The sequence below is a fragment of the Benincasa hispida genome, chromosome 5 (assembly GCF_009727055.1).
Source record: "Benincasa hispida cultivar B227 chromosome 5, ASM972705v1, whole genome shotgun sequence".
In the NCBI taxonomy this organism is placed as follows: domain Eukaryota; kingdom Viridiplantae; phylum Streptophyta; class Magnoliopsida; order Cucurbitales; family Cucurbitaceae; genus Benincasa; species Benincasa hispida.
Window position 1 is genome coordinate 13,612,968 of NC_052353.1, and position 17,407 is coordinate 13,630,374.

Consider the following 17,407-nt stretch of genomic DNA (forward strand, 5'->3'; position numbering starts at 1 on the left):
GACATCAATTGGAGAATTTTTTTTTGTCCTGCAACTGCATTTCTATAGATGTATGTTTTTTTTGTTATGCTTAACTAATTTACTATTTTAATATGTTTTTAATTCTAATAAGAAATTAAAACACGTGATTCCATCGCTTTGGTTTGATCTAAGTATTTGATCCCTTCAAAAATTACATCTAATAACCTTGGTTTTTTACTTTAATGGATAAATTAATATTACATATTTAAATTAAATAATGATAGAATAACTCATTAGTTGTAAGGCTTCAGGGCATATATTCAAATAATCTCCTATTTGCACAAAAAGCTGGTGAAACATGTATATCCTAGGGCATAATCTATACCCAATACTAAATTCATTTATGGATGTTCTTGATTCTTCTTGTTTTATAGAAGATGCAAATGCCTATCGAGCTATTGTGGGAGCTCTACAATATTTCGCTTTTACGCGTCTCAATATTACTTTTCAGTGAGTAAATTGTCTCAGTATATGCACTCTAGCTTTTTTTCATCTTACTACTACCAAGTGTTTTCTATGCTACATTAATGGGATTGTTTCGAAGAGCATTTTGTTCAAAAAATCTACTCATCTTTTATGTCTAGATGCCTTTTCTGTCTCTGATTGAGCTAAAAATGATTTGGATAGACGATTTACTACTAGATTTATCATTTTCTTAGGTAATAATCCCATTTCTTGGGTAGCCAAAAGCATATGCGATTTCTTACAGTTCCACCGAGGTTGAGTATATGGTTTTCACCACTACTGCAGCTGGTCTCTTTTGGGTTTGTCAAATCCTTCATGATCTTTCTATTTGGTGAGCTCCTCCTTATTTGGTGTGACTATGAGTTTATAATTCAATTGGCTTATAATTCAATTTTTCATGGAAGAACAAAACATATTAAAGTTGATTTCCATTTCATCTAAGAGAAAGTCGTTTGTAGTGATATTCTTCAACATGTTTCTATTAGAACTCAACTTCGAGACATTTTCACCAAGGCTCTCACTACTTAGCGTTTCTACTTGTTGAGATCCAAACTCATACTTGAGTTGTTTCATTGGTATCAGTTTGTGGGAGGATATTATAGGATATTAGTTATTCATTGTTAAATCTATTTTATTATTTTCTATTCATAATAACCGTGAGTTCCTATAAATACTCTCCAATTGTACATTTTATAATTAATGAAAAGAACACACTTTTAGATGTGAAAGATTTTATAGTCTAATTAAGCCACAAACAAAGTTTCCTGAATTAATTATAACAATTTTCATTAATTTCCATAAAGTTTTTCGAAATTAAATTTTCATTACTATTGATATTTCCATAAAATTGTGATCTTGATATTTTCATTATCATCGATATTTTGACCCTTACTCATGACCCTCCTATTAGCATTGAACTATCAAATCTATGACAAAAGCCCACAAATTATAACTAAGAAAATGTAATTTCTCTAACGTCTTTATGACTCGTTTGTCCTAGGCGATGACAATAATAACACCACAGTAGCATAGTGGTTGTAACTGAAGGAAATCAAACATGAGGATTTCCATGAGCAGCGGAACGATCGTTCCATATTTCATTTGAAATTGAACAAATATAATTATAGTCAAGAAACAGAAACTAAATAGTCATACACAAAACAAAATTACAGCATGCTTTACAACAAGATCAAGGGAAAGATCATCATACCTTTGAAGACTCATCTTCAACCTCCCCGATCCCGAACGCTCGTTCAAACAGCAAGATAACAATCACGAATGCTCGAACACTTTGACTGCAACACAACACGATCACAGCGACCACGAACTCAGCGATCTCCAAGATCACGAACATAACGAACGACCTCTAAAAACCTCGAGCTATGTTGAGTTGAGTACGACACCACCACAATGGCTACCTTAATATTTTCAGTGTGAGAATCCAGAAGTGTGGACTCTGTGTGGACTTGGTTAGAGGAAGAAATTGGAGGAATAACAATCATGTAAATGATTGAGAAGTGGGAGATGAAAAAGACCTATAGTATAGACCATGCCCAATCGTTTAACAAATGCTATGCGATCGTTTAGCAAAAGCCCCGCAATCGTTTAGCTAATGGCCAGTTGAGTGAACTACTGTGTAGTGTCACTCCACGATCGTTTAGTCTCTCTTCAGCTATCGTTTAGTGAATCTAATCCACTTGACAGCCTTTCCATAAGTAATTCTGAGAATAAAAACTCTCAATTCAACTACTAAATTTAGGAAAACAATTTTCCTTTTATCTCACGGTTACCATGAAACCACCAATAACCTCCCACTCAATTGGTTATTAGAGAAAAAGATAAATTATTCAATAATTAATATTATTATAAATATATATGATAACCAACTTATCATATTATATTTTTCGGGATTGGTGTCCTAATTCTCCCAAAGTCTCGTTGTTTGTAAAGATACACATTGTTTAATGAATAAAATAAGTGTTATTTAATTCTGGCATTTACTCATATCCAATAAACAAAGCTCCTTGGTTATCTTATGTGAACTTAAGCATGTATATGTGATATACAAGTGGATCATGCCTTAAGTGATAACCTAAATAGGTCTGTAGTATAAGGATTAAGTGGGATACCTGATCCTGGTGACACTATGGATACGACCTGCTTTGTGATCCCTCTAATGAATATAAGTCATAGTCTTAATAAGATTGAGTCCTCTCTTCCCAAAAGAAGTTGTGGCCACTATGTTTAAGACCCAGATTAGTTCTTAAGGGAGCAATCTATCTACTTACCCCTGCTTCGGGGAAGGAGTGAATTCCATCTTGTGTAACTGAGTTCTCAACTCCTAAATCAGACAAGTCTCCAAAAAAGTAGGCATGTTTAGTTGGTAATCTGACCACTCTCACCCATACTAATCAAAGAACCGCCCTCAAAGGTATGAGTTTCCAAAACACATAAGGTTGAGGTCATGTCATCTATGGTCGTTTAGGTGAGATGTAAGTCTCTAGTATCAACGACGTTATATACAGAGACTAGTCATCTCGTGGTTTGGTCTTATACAAACTCTTTGTATAGGACACCTCTGCACGCATGTCTCCACATGAATGATCAAGATCTACCATCTGTAGTAGTTTACAACACTTGAAAACCTCTACAAAGCGAGTCGTATCCGTAGTGTCACCAGGATCAGATATCTCACCTTAATCCTTATACTACAGACCTATTTAGGTTATCACTTAAGGCATGATCCACTTGTATATCACATATACATGCTTAAGATTACATAAGATAACTATGGAGCTTTGTTTATTGGATATGAGTAAATGCCAGAATGAAATAATAGTTATTTTATTCATCAAACAATGTGTACCACTACAAACAATGAGACTCCAGGAGAATTAGGACACTAATCCCAATAGTATGAGCTTTATGTTAGATTCATGTGTGGGACTCTACTTTATGATGCATGATGTTTATGTTAGTGATAGTTGCCCTATCCATAGTCATGTACCCACCAGAGACTTGTGATCTCTTTTGAGGTCAAGTCTTACTCTTTGTATAGGACGCCTTCGCTCACATGTCCACTACACAATGATCAAGATCACACCATCTGCGATAAGTCACAACATTTGTAACAATTCCACAAAGTGGGCTACATCCATTGTGTTACTAGGATAAGGTTTCTCTCATATATCCATATACTACAGATTATTTTGGTTGTCACTTAAGGCATGATCTACTTGTATATCACTACATACATGCTTAAGTTACATAAAGACAACCATGGATATTAAGTTTATTGGTTTGTGGTAAAATAAAAAAACATCTAAATATGCAAAGTCAAGAGGTGAAGTAAATATCATATATATTATACATCACAAGTATTCGTACAAAGTTGTTTACAAACTATAGAACACGATACTTTAGGGCACAAACCCCAATAATCTCCCACTTGTCCTAAAGTGAAGTGGGGAGTACAAGTAAACAGGTACAAATCAATAAACTAGGGCATAAAAACCTAGTGCAACAAAATCTCCCACTTGCCCTAGTCCAGCCGTAGGCGGTCCCGTAGACCCATGCTCTAAAGGTGACCCTCAAACACTGTAGTCATGAGAGCCTTCGTAAACGAATTAGCAACATTTTGCTCTGAGGCGATCTTTGTGACGATCACGTCTCCTTGATACACTAACTCGCGGATCAGATGATACTTCCACTCTATGTGTTTGTCGCGCCTATGACTCTTGGGCTCTTTGGAGTTTGCCACACACCACTATTATCACAATAGAGGGTGATGGGACTAGACACATCTGGAACAACTTCCAACTTTGTCAAGAACTTTCTGAGCCAAACGGCCTCTTTAGCAGCTTCACAAGCCGTTACGTACTCGGCCTCTATCGTGGAGTCGGCGATGCACCCCTGCTTAGTGCTCTGCCACACTACAACTCCTTCATTAAGAGTAAATATTGACCATGAAGTGGATTTTCGAGAGTCCTTATCAGTCTGATAGTCAAAATCCGTGTATCCAGTAAGGATCAAATCCCTAGACCCATAAACGAGCATGTAGTTCCTCGTTCTCCATAGATACTTAAGGATGTTCTTAACTGCGGTCTAGTGACCTTGTCTAGAGCATCACATACATTAAACTGCCAATGACAGATGCATATGAGACCCGTCTCATGTCCTCAACCTCTTGAGGCGTCTTAGCACATGAGTCCTTAGACAAAGTGACTCCGTGCCTGAATTGTAGTAGGCCCTTTTTGGAGTTCTGCATCGAGTACTTGAGCAAGATTTTGTCAATATACGATGCTTGAGACAACGCTAGCACTTTGTTCTTACGATCCTGAAAGATTTGTATACCCAGAACAAACTGAGCCTCTTCCAAAGCTTTCATTTGGAATTGAGTCGCTAGTCAGTTCTTAACTGCAGTCAGTAGACCCACATCATTCCTAATGAGTAGTATATCGTTTACATACAATACTAAGAAAGCTACTGAACTGTTGACTATTTTCTTGTAAACACAAGGTTCATCAACGTTTTGGTCAAAGCCATACGATTTGATCGCAACATCAAACTAAATATTCTAAGATCGAGACGCTTGCTTCAGCCCATAAATGGACCAATTCAGTTTGCAAACATTTTGCTCTTGACCTTGGGCAATGAATCCTTCGGGTTGCACCATGTAAATGGTCTCCTCAAAAATTGCCATTCAGAAAAGCCGTCTTGACGTCCATTTGCCAAATCTCATAATTATAATAAGTTGCAATGGACAGGAGGATGCAGATCGACTTTAACATGGCAACATGTGAGAAAGTCTCCTCATAGACGACTCCCTCCACTTGGGTATAACCCTTTGCCACAAGTCCATTTGTCAAATCTCATAATTATAATAAACTGCATTTATTTTTTATTATCAAATTTGATTTTATTCAACTAACTTTTGATTTGTTTATATGTTTGTTACAAATTCAGTTGCATCTAAATATTTTTTTTTATTATTTTATACATAATGTTATCAAATTAATTTGATCTTTTTTTTTTCCTTTATATTTTCAATATTTTCAATTTTTCATATACAAACATGTAAAATGACTTGTAAATGTTTGAAACATGTGGGTGTCTATATATATATTTTTCAACTTATTATTATTATTAATATTAATGTTAATAATATAATGTTATTACCATTCTTATTCTTATTCTTATTATTATGGTCGTAATTATTATTATTTATTGAAAAAAAATAACAAAAAAACTCTAAATCTCATCTTCTTCATCTTCTTCACTTATCGCCCCAAAATCTCATTTTCTCCTTTGCAATCTCATGTCTTCGATCATTGGTTCAACAACTCTTTCTTGAGTTCCATCATCTTGGCTAGCTTTTAACGACCACCCTTACTAGGTTGTCGACCTTTATTCACTTGCACACATGTTTTCTGCTTTTGTTTCTACTTTGAACATCATTTTCAACAATGATGTTCTGAGATTGATAGTGTTTAAAGTTAGTTTTCAAGATCCAATGAGCAAAATGATCACATAGAATGAAGATAACTGGTTTGGTGTCAAAAGCAATCATACTTCCAATGGTCAAATCGTCATGAAGTTGTAATTCATTCACATATTCACTTTCCAACAACAACTTTACTAGTAAAATCAACTTTGCTCTTTCTCATCTTGAAGGAATTCTAATGACCCTATCGATTGCTCGTCAACCCTCGCATACATGCGTTATATAGGTAGCTGGAAGCATTAAGGACCATATTGGGTGATTTTTAATTTTTCTTATAGAATGTTTAGATATTGTATATTTGTAGTTCTAGAATGTCTAGGTAGAGTGTATTTGTGGTATTTGTATTGTTTTTGAAGCAGTGTATCTTTGCATTTTCGTTTATACTTAATTTTGTTGTTTTAGGGTAGTTTTGTCATTGATTAATTAGTATTTTTTATTATATAAATTCATTTGGCTATTTTTATAATTTTGAAATTTTTTTTTGCCATTTTCCAAATGAAACCTTAAAATTTGCTATTTCTCTTGTCAGCCCATTTTATTACCTTTGTTGTTGTTCACTAGTGTTGTGTAAGCGTAGTGAAATGTGGGCTCCACTATAAAATCCATAAAACATAATCGTATTGGGAAGGAAAAAGTCATAAATCCAATTACGTTTGATTATTAGTGGGCTGCATACCCTCTTTTTTACTAACTTTTGATCATTTACTAAATTACAGTAGGTAAACAATACCAATGAATTTTTTAAAATTATGATTGCATGTAGCAAACACAATTTAAAAAGAATCTTATATTCTTTGCAATTGAGGCTCGTACAATTCATACTTAATTTCATTACAATTCTGACAATTTTCATTACAGATCAGTAAACGTCACCCAATACTTCTTAACAAATTTTTAATTAATACTTTTTTCCTCGTCTCTTTTGAGATTTCAAAAAGTTCATTGCATTTGTACTTCCATTTTGAAAAGGAGTCATCAACAGTCCATATTAAAGAAAGAAAAAGCAGAAACGGCAGGCAGCCGCTGTGTCCGGAGAAAGAGTCCAAGGCGAATGCAGTTCCATGTCGCCTCTCGTCTCTCATTTCTGATCTAGGTCACTCCGCTGAGGTTTCAAAGCTTCCTTCTACTCTTTGCCTTGTTTCGAATGCACCTCTGTTTCCTTTCAAATATAAAGATTTCATTGGTTTTGTGTGCTTCCATTAGAGTTTGAGCTATATTTTAATTGTTTCTTTCCATCGCTGTTCTCTGTTCTTTTGTATGATGGTATTTTACGGATCTTGATTAAGTGAAGTTCGGTTTCTTCGTTTCCGGTTGAGAAAAGACTGTACAGTCGAGTTCAAGTATGTAACCAATCTTTTGCATAGATTTCTGTTCTTGTACTAGTTGAAATGTTTAAGCTGGTTATATGGATTCGGAAGTAGTTTCCACGAAATCCTGAGCTGGTTTTGATGATCAAATAGTTGTTTCAGAACTTCAAAATTTATGCTTTCTGATTTGTTTATTCAAATTTCTTTGAGCGGATGTCTGCACAGTTTATAGAAATATTTCTTCCTAGAGTTACTATTTTTACCTGCAGAAATAATGGCGTCTTGTAACTATTTTAATGCGAGCTTTAGCTCTTCAACTTGGGAATAAATATCAAGAGTTTAATTATCTTATTTCTTATTCCATTCTTTACTCTTCTTTCTTCGTTCTTGGTTTAATTATCTTTTGTTTAGTCTTCTTGTAAACAGACAGCATTTTTCATGGCTGAATGATTAAGAAGTAGGAAAATTTAATTCCTTTTCCTACAAAGGGCTTTGGCAGCTGAAATTTTATTTAGCATAATTTTCTAAATATCCAGAATCTTCATTCATTGTTGTGGGAACCTCAATGTTCATTTGTATGCACATGAGATGATTTTTTTTTTTTTTTTTTAATTATTTTTATTTTTAAGGTTCTAGACGTTTATGCCTTTGATTGTCCTCCAAGTCCAAAGTCTTCTCCAATTTATGATAACCATGAAGAACATGTACCGGTTTCTAAAATTTGGATTTGATTTCAACTTTATGGCTAGAAATATCTCTCTCTTAACCAGTTTTCTATAAGAATAGTTGTAACCATTTTGTTATTAAGAACAACCTTTCAAGTATAACTTGGATAAAGTTTGAGACTGCATTATCTTCACTAGATATAAAGAGAACTCTTTCCGTGAAATGAACTTAGAAAACTTCGGATGACCTAATATTGATTGTTGTTAGAGCTGTTTCTGTAAAACAACCTTTATTTTGGGCATTTGATCTTTGTGACTGGCTCTCTCTCTCTCTCTCTCTCTCTCTCTCTCTCTTTGGCCTTACTGTAATTCAGGATTTCATGATTTCTGCGCAAGCATATTACCGAAGCTAATTGTTTAACTATATAATAATAATAATAATAATAATAATAATAATAATAATAGAAGTCAACAAATACAAGCCTAATCTTCGGTGGTATATGGTGGTAATGATATTTCATTCCGATGTTTTAGTCAAGTGTGTTTAATGTAGTAAGTGGTGGTAATATTCATCCTTCGATATTATTAAGAAAATATTTCGTGCTGCTTCATAATATGTTCTGGTTGCTTCTCATTGTGGAGCTCAATGCAGTTCTAGTATTTCTTTGGTGAGAGATGTATAATTGTTATAATACATCACAGATTGCTAAAGAACTTAAAAGAGTGCAAACTGTTTATCATCCAAATGGGAGATGTGGCGAAAGATCTTGCTGCTGGGACTCTTGGGGGAGCAGCTCAATTGATATGTGGGCACCCGTTTGATACAATTAAGGTCAAGCTCCAAAGCCAACCTGCCCCCCTTCCTGGCCAACGTCCCAAATATTCTGGAGCTATGGATGCTCTGAGACAAACTTTAGCTTCAGAAGGCCCAAGAGGTTTGTACAAAGGTATGGGAGCTCCATTGGCTACAGTTGCTGCACAAAATGCTGTTCTCTTCACTGTCAGGGGACAACTAGAGTCCTTCTTTAGGCCTTATCCTGGTGCCTCCCTTGAAGTTAACCAACAAGTGGTTTGTGGGGCTGGGGCTGGCGTTGCTGTATCTCTTGTAGCTTGTCCAACAGAGTTGATCAAGTGCAGGTTTGTACAACCTTTTCTCGAATGCCCTGAACTTTGTGACTCCACCCCAAAATATTACATTATCACTAATAGTTATATATTATAGATAACTCACCATGAAAGGAACTTTGATCCCCATTGTTTTCCTGGTAACTCAAACAAACTACATTTGGCATGGCGTATCTTCTTGACCATTATTGCCTTTGTTGGTTTCTCATCTGGTGCATATGCAGAGAAAGAGAATTAAATTACGGTTATATATAGGCATCTTTGTTCTTGATTTTACTTTGCCAACCTCTTTAATATCGAAATGTAGCAAGCTTGTCATTATAAGTTAGTTGAACTTTTCAAAGTTTTTGACTTCACGATGGTAAGAGAGTTCACAAGACCTTACAACCTTCAACTTTTGTTGTTAATGAATAGACTGCAAGCTCAGAGTGCATTAGCAACATCCAGTTCAGTTGGTGTGGCAGTGAAGTATGGTGGTCCAGTGGATGTAGCCAAGCATGTTATCCAATCGCATGGAGTGAAGGGCCTTTTCAAGGGTTTGGTTCCAACTTTGGCAAGAGAGGTGCCTGGGAATGCAGTAGTTTTTGGTGTATATGAAATGCTCAAACAGCACTTTGCTGGAGGTCGAGACACTTCTAATCTGGGCAGAGGGTCTCTGATGGTGGCTGGTGGTGTATCTGGAGCTGCATTCTGGCTAGCTGTGTATCCAACTGATGTGATAAAGAGTGTGATTCAAGTGGATGATTTCAAGAACCCAAAGTTCTCTGGTTCTATGGATGCGTTCAGAAAAATCATGGCCTTAGAAGGAGTGAAAGGGCTATACAGAGGTTTTGGACCTGCCATGGCTCGTAGTGTCCCAGCTAATGCAGCATGCTTCTTGGTATACGAAATCACCAGATCTAGTTTAGGTTAATTAAACAATTCTTTTGGAACTTCTTGTCCTCTATGTGTCTGGATGCTTATTGGTTATACCCCATTTGATTCGAGTTGGGTACGACGAGAAATAAAATTAACTCATTAACTCTTGCATTTCATTGCTTCTTTTTTTGTCCTCTCCTAAACCTTCAATGGTAGAGAATTGCGAGAGCTATGTTGTACCAGGCTCTTTGAATGGCTTCATGTATTTATTAGTTAAAGAAGTGTAAGTCTCCTATTTTACACTCAAGAAATGTATTAGAACCAAAGATCCAGGCAAAACTTGTTGGAGAGAGCGATGAGAACACCAAATGGTTCCATAAACAAGCCAGTGAAAGGCAGAAACAAATGCCATTATCAGTATTGCTGATCAGGCGGAGCTGGCAGGAGGATCCAGATAGAATCAAATCTATTTTTACGGAGTATTTTCAAGATATGTTTAGATCTTCTGAACCGGGTGTTGTTCATATGAATCAAGTTCTGGAATCTGCCCCCAGAACTGTTACGGAGCTGCCGAATTGCCGAATTGCGATCAGGATGAGGTTATCAACGGTACGAAACAATTCCATCCTACGAAGCCTCTGGGGCTGGCTGGTTTCCCAACCGTATTTTTTCAGAAATATTGGGATATTGTTGGTGAGCAATTTTAATGGGCGTACATCTATCCAGGATTGAAACAAAACAAATATTGTTCTACATCTATCCAGGATTGAAACAAAACAAATATTGTTCTACATCTATCCAGGATTGANAAACAAAACAAATATTGTTCTACATCTATCCAGGATTGAAACAAAACAAATATTGTTCTACATCTATCCAGGATTGAAACAAAACAAATATTGTTTTTATTCCTAAGGTTGAACCCATACATGTGACTTATTATAGACCGATTAGCCTTTGCAACGTTTCGTACAAGCTGGTAACTGAGGTGTTGGTTAATAGGATGGTTGCGTCCGTTTCTTAATGATATTATTTATGAATTCCAATCTGGCTTTATTGCTGGCTGTGCCATATTGGATAATGTTATCATGAGTCATGAGTGTTCACATTTTATGAGGATGAAGTGAAACGGGAAAATGGGTATTAGACTATTAAGTTGGATACGAGTAAAGCTGACGATAGAGTCAAATGGTCATTCTTATACCAAATCATGTGTGCATTGGGTTTCCACCAGAATTGGGTTGATTTGGTAATGGACTGTCACTGCTCCATCGTTTTCAATCGTTATCAATGGTCAGTCTACAACAGAGTTTTATCGCTCAGGGGACTTGGGCAGGCCTCTTTTTCCCTACCTATTTCTTTTCCTGATTGGTATATGTATTTTAGACTCTTCCTGTTATACACCTTTTTTTTCCCCCGATAATAGCGTTATTTTCCTTAAGGCAATTGCTGCAGAAATTGGTACTTTGAAGCATATTTTGAGGCAATATGAATTGGCTTTGGGTTAGAGTGTCAATTTCTCTGAATGGAGCTTGGTTTTCTTGCCCATTGTGGACTCAGATTGCTGCTCTTAACTCCAGAGGATTCTTCAGGTTCGTATGGTTGATGCTTTTGGATTGTATGTGGAGATGCCTTCTTCGTTTTCTCTTAGTAAAAGTTCTGATTTCAGGCACATTCATGTACGTGTCTGGAAAACTCCTCAAGGTTGGAAGAGGCGGTTTTTTTCTATGGGTGGTAAGGAGGTTTTGTTAAAAGTGTAGCCCAAGCTATACCATCCTATGCCATGAGTTGTTTTCAAATGCCATCTAGGTTTTGTAAGGATATTATGAGGATCTTTGTGAGGTTCTAGTGAGGCTCTTCTTCGGACAGAACAAAAAATCACTGGTCCTCATGGTACAAGCTTTGTCCGCCGAGAGAGGCTGGGGGTTTGAATTTTTTATAATTGAAATCCTTTAACCAGGGTTTTCTAGCTAAGCTCGTCTGGCGTTTGCTTTGTTACCCCAACACTTCTATTGGCTAAGGTGTTAAAGAACATTATTTTCCTCAATCCTCTTTTAGGCAAGCTTCAGTATATCCCTTGTGTTCCTATTTTTGGACAGGTTTGATATGGGGACTTGATTTGTTAAAACAAGTTTTGAGGAAAATGTCAGTAATGGCGATTCTATCCAGGTTTTTCGATGACTGTTGGATTCCACAACCCCACTCGCTTAAAATCATTACCCCAAAGTTTGGGCGCTGTGATTGCCATGTCACTTCCGTAATTACTCCTTTTAGGTTAGAGATAGGCTTTTTTCAATTAATGCAGAGATTATTCTAAAGATTCCTGTGAGCTTCTGTTGTTGAAGACTCCTGGATTTGGCATGACGATAAAAGGGGCAATTATTCGGTCAAGAGTGGCTATAAACTATCGATGCTCCGTAAAACGTCTATAACTTTGTCTATTGTGGAGAATTGGGCCCCTTGGTGGAAAAAAGTGTGGAAGTCCAATATTCCAATTTGACGTTTTATTTTGAGAGCTTTCCATAATTTTTTACTATGTTTTAATCTTTGACTAAGACATTTGGATATATCGCTAGTATATGTTCGTTATCCCGGTTTTCATATGAAACTACTAAGCACATGTTATTTGGGTGTGCTAGAGCTCAGGCTATTTGGAAGGTGCTTATTCATGAGTGGGCTATAATTGACCCTCTATGATTTGAAAGGAAGTGTTGGGTGGAAAAGTTTATAGTGTTGTTGACAGTAGTGGATTCGAAAATTTTATTGATGGAATTATATATAATTTAATAAAAGTAAATGTAATAAATGAGGTTCGAACTTGGGTATGACAGTTATATATATATTATAAAGAGCATAAAGTTGAGGAGAGCTGGAGTCCCCTAGGCCCATACTAAATCTGTCCCTAGTTGTCGATAGACCCTTTTACTCTTGCATATGTGGGAGTGTGTGCTATTTGGTTGATAGAAATAAGATTGTTCATCACACCCATGTTACTCCTATCCCTATCCATTATGAGTAGATTATGAATTATTTGAGTGAGGTTGTGGGGTGGACTTGAGTGATTCAATACATCCGTTGGATCGAACTGTGGCCTCCCCTTGTGGTCAAGATTTGGCATAGTGGTTCTTGATGAAGCCAATCGGCGAGGGATGTGTATTATGGTTTTCAAGGTATCTTTCTTTCTTTGCTTTGGGTTGAGGCTATGCAAGAAGGCTTGAAGTTAGCTTTAAAATTGGGGTTAGTTTTGATTCACATTTTGTTAGACTGTCTCCCTTGTTGCTATGCTTAATGAGGAGGATCTGCCTTTGATCAACATTCTTCACTTATTTGAGGATATTTAGTATTTAGGTAGGTCTTTTCATTATTTACAATTCAATTATGTTTTAAGGAATTGGAATAAAACTACGGATTGTTTGGCCCGTCATGGCTACTCTAAGTTGTCGTTTGAGTGGTTTCACATTTTTCGTTGTGGTTATTGTCTAGTTGTATTTTGAATACTCGGATTTTTGTGGCCTCTTCGACTTTGCCAATCTCTTAATGAAGTACCTTTGTGTAACAAAAGATGTTGTAAGATTAATTGATTATTTTGAATGATTAGTTAAGTATTAACTAGTCTAAACAATCTCATATATAAGAGAATTCATTTTAATTTTGTCTTAAATTATTTCTTTTGACTATTAGGAAAGCTATGGGGCCATCTAGGGATAACTATATAAATTGGGTCTTATTAAAAAAATCTATATTTCATCTTTGTGTAATCGATTTGAATTTACACTTTTCTCTAGAGGTTACGCTTAGAAATCAATTTTTGAAGTTTATTTACAAATATAACCCATTTGCATGTCACCTATTACTTAAAAGGAAAGTTATAATAAAATAACCAATATGAAAAAAAAGGTTAGATAATTTCTTCTTCTTTATTTTATTTATTTTTATTTTTTATTAAGGCAAGAAGCATCCTCCAATTTTTCCTTTCAAAACAAAATCATGTCGTCAAATCTTTTTCAAACCTGTAAGGTTCTTTTTTTCCAGCTTATTTGGTGAAGCCAATTTTGGCCTAATTTAATCTCTGTATACTTGGAGAGTTGGAGAGTTTTTTTTTTTTTTTTTTGGGTGCTTCAAGCACGATTTTCAATGATTGTGAATGTAGAGACTTGTTAAGAATTAGTGCAAACTAATTAAATTAGTTTTTACTAAATTTATGATAATGGGTTTAATTTAGAGTAGTGCATCCTAAATAGTAGGATAGTGGCCTAATGGCCGAGTGGGATTGATGAGTAATGCATCCTAAATAGTAGGATAGTGGCCTAATGGTTTAGTAGGATTGATGGAGGAGAATTTTAAGGTTAGTGGTACCGGTAGTGTTTTAAGGTTATTGCATAAGTGATTAGTTTCTTATTTGCTTATAAATACTTGTAATGTTTCCAATATAATGAACATAGTACCCAAGTGAAGCACTTGATCCTCCATGCAATATCCCTCTTAATTCTATCTTTTGTTCTCTTCATTTGTTGTTTTTCATTTCACATGCTATCAAAGAGTTCATGTTTTTTATTTTGTGTTTGAGTTTAAATATTTAGTGAAGATGAATGGTGGAAACAATATTTGTGTAAAAAAGCTTATTGGTGATAATTATAGCTATTGGAGGCTTTGTATGAATGCTTTTATTCAAGGACAAGATTTGTGAGATCTTATTTCTAGTGATGATTCAATTCCAGAAGATACTCTCGAGAATGTTAAGGCATAGAGGAAGTGGAAGGTCAATTGTGACAAAACATTTTCACGTTGTGAACTTCTATCAGTAAGGAGTATATAGAGCATGTCTGTGATAAGAATTCCCAAAGAAAGTGTGGGAAACACTTGAAAGGTTGTTCACTCAAAAGAACAATATGAGATTGCAGTATTTGGAGAACGAACTTGTTAGAAAAACTTAAGGTAATTCTTTGGTTTCAGAATATTTTTTTGAAAATTAAGACTTTGTGTTATGAAATTTCAAAATTGGATAAGATGAGCCTATTAGTGATGCTCGTTTGTGTTGTTATCTTATTCGTGGGCTGCAAAAGGAGTTTATGTTGTTTATTTCTTTGATACAATGTTATATAAATCAACCTTTTATCATTGAGTGATACATGCAAGTGCATGCGTCGAGTAATAATATAGTTTAAATTGGTCAAGAGATCAAGTATCTTCCTTTGAAAAATTGGTTTTCACTTCTTTTAGCTACTCAGAGATTCTTCTAATTTTATTTAGAGAATCGAAATGTGATGAAACTAATCTACTTTAATCCTAAAAAGCAATAAATGATAAACAACTAGGGTGAATATAAACAAAGATACATCCTTGGGTAATAATTTTGTAAATGGATTAACAAAATTAATTATTTTAACCTTAGTTTGATTTTATGCTAACTATACACCTAGAATTCTTTATCTAAGTATCCTCTTTGGAGCTCAACTATTTCTAATACCTAGTCATTAATTCACTTTCATGCAATTAATTAATTAGGTTCAACATCAAAATCCTTCATCATTGATCTCTATTAAAGTCCTACCATTTTCATGCAAAGTTGATTAGCAGTTTAACATATTAGACCTAACCTAACACATTCTCTCTCAAGCAAGCCATCAAATAAAAATCATTCAAACAATGACCAGTTGTTCAATAGTATTAAGATTAAGTATACTAAAATAGTCATGCAATTATCAAATCTAGAAAACAATCAAATTAGTTTGCAACAATCCATAACTAAATCGTGAACCCTAAAGATAAAACTTAGTCACTCATGGCAGTGATACAGATCAAGACAGTTCATATTCTATCCAAAATACAAAGAAAGAGAGGATCAAAGAGGGAAAAAGATGCAAGTCATGCTCTTGACTGTCATCTTCTAGCTTGGGATCACCCTCCAGTGATCTCCTTGATCATCCACTCTTTTGAAAGCTCCAAGATGTTGTCTTTGCCTAGAAATTGGAACCTCGGTGAAGGCTTTTGATGAACTCCAAAGAAACCTTAAGGAATTCACCTCTCTAAATTCGATGGAACACTCTCTTTTTATAAAAAATCGTGATAGTGCCGCAGTGTTGTGGTGTTGTCTAAAACAAACTTGCGTATCAAAGAAAAATATTCATAGCGTCGTGGTTGATTGATGTCAAAAAGTGCATGTCTCACCATCTATTTTAATACTTTCTTGTAATAAAAAAAACACTATTTGTGATATTTTGACCATGGAATGTCTTAAATTAGATAAAATTAGCAATCACATATCTTTGAATTGTCTAAAGTGTGTTTTTAAGGATTTATAAGTTGATTATATGAGATTTTAGATTGATTTTTTTTACTATTTTGCAGATTTTAACTTCGTTGCGACTGCATCAAAAAGCCCTAATTTTTCAGATTTGTGCCTAATCATTATGGTGGCTATTTTCTCGATCAAAGCTATTATTCAACATCTAAAATGATGGGCAAATACCAAAAGCATGATTTTAGGTCATTCCTCAATCACTTTGGCTTATATAAAGGAGCATAAGCCTCTAATTGCAAGCATCAACTCTCTATTGAACTCCATCCACCCCCCACCAACGAAATTCGACCATCCTTTAGCGGAAATCTCATCTTTCCAGTCAGTAAGTTAAATTGATCTCTTAATTTAGCAATCTAGTAGAGCCTTATTGCTGAGAATATTAGGATATAAACTGATGTCACATAGGAATATGAGACTAAGTACCTGGAAATAGGATTGTTACGTCGCCTTGAAAATAAGGGACGCCATAAGTTAAAGAAATTGCATGTAAATTAATGTAAGATACAACTAACCATAAAAATATCAACATTACCTGCTTAGAGCTTCTAAATGAACTTGATATAAGATCAATTAAAAGAAGTTTTCTATCCATAACTAAGTCATTGTCTTGGTATGATGCGGCCGCATTACCTAAGGCACACTATCTTTTTGGTTGAAACATATCTGTATCCCTGTTCAACACTTTTGTTTACTGCTTTTATCAACATTCAACCTTGAAATCACTTATTTACTGATTACCCCTTGGTTTTCATCAAAAAACTTTTTCTTAAAAAAATTGAATTGCATAAATAGTCTCGTGGGATTAGACTATTGGACTACTTCAAGATTTATTACTTCATCGACAGTGTATGTCTGGCTTAGACCATATCTATTCCCATTCTTATCATGATACACGTTTGGTCGATCACTGACACTACCCTGTTCTGCAACTTTTTTCCATAATGTCGTGCACGGTGTCGCAGCGAGTCGTGCACACTATTTTCTGTATTTTCACCCATTTTTTTTTATCTATTTTTAGGTCTCATCTTGGCCTAGGTCAAAGTTTGACCTACTCTAGGGGTATTTTCTTCATTTCCTACTCAAATTAGCTCGTTCTAGTCCAAATGCTTGGTTCTTTACAAATTAACCACAAAAAGCATCAATGAACACAAAATTAAGCATA

The 17,407-nt window shown here is 35.2% G+C and overlaps 1 protein-coding gene across 2 annotated transcripts; it reads left to right on the plus strand.

Moving 5' to 3' along the window:
• Positions 1 to 6,939: 6,939 nt before the first annotated feature.
• On the plus strand, positions 6,940 to 10,120 carry LOC120077575 (mitochondrial carnitine/acylcarnitine carrier-like protein). 2 transcript variants are annotated; one of them, XM_039031513.1, is made up of 3 exons: positions 6,940 to 7,096; positions 8,664 to 9,098; positions 9,501 to 10,120. In XM_039031513.1, exons 2-3 carry the CDS (start codon positions 8,707 to 8,709, stop codon positions 9,997 to 9,999), a joined length of 891 nt encoding a protein of 296 aa, XP_038887441.1. In that variant the 5' UTR covers positions 6,940 to 7,096; positions 8,664 to 8,706; the 3' UTR covers positions 10,000 to 10,120. The 2 variants fall into 2 exon arrangements, with proteins under 2 accessions (XP_038887441.1, XP_038887442.1); XM_039031514.1 differs by lacking the exon at positions 6,940 to 7,096 and adding an exon at positions 7,114 to 7,329.
• Positions 10,121 to 17,407: the final 7,287 nt, after the last annotated feature.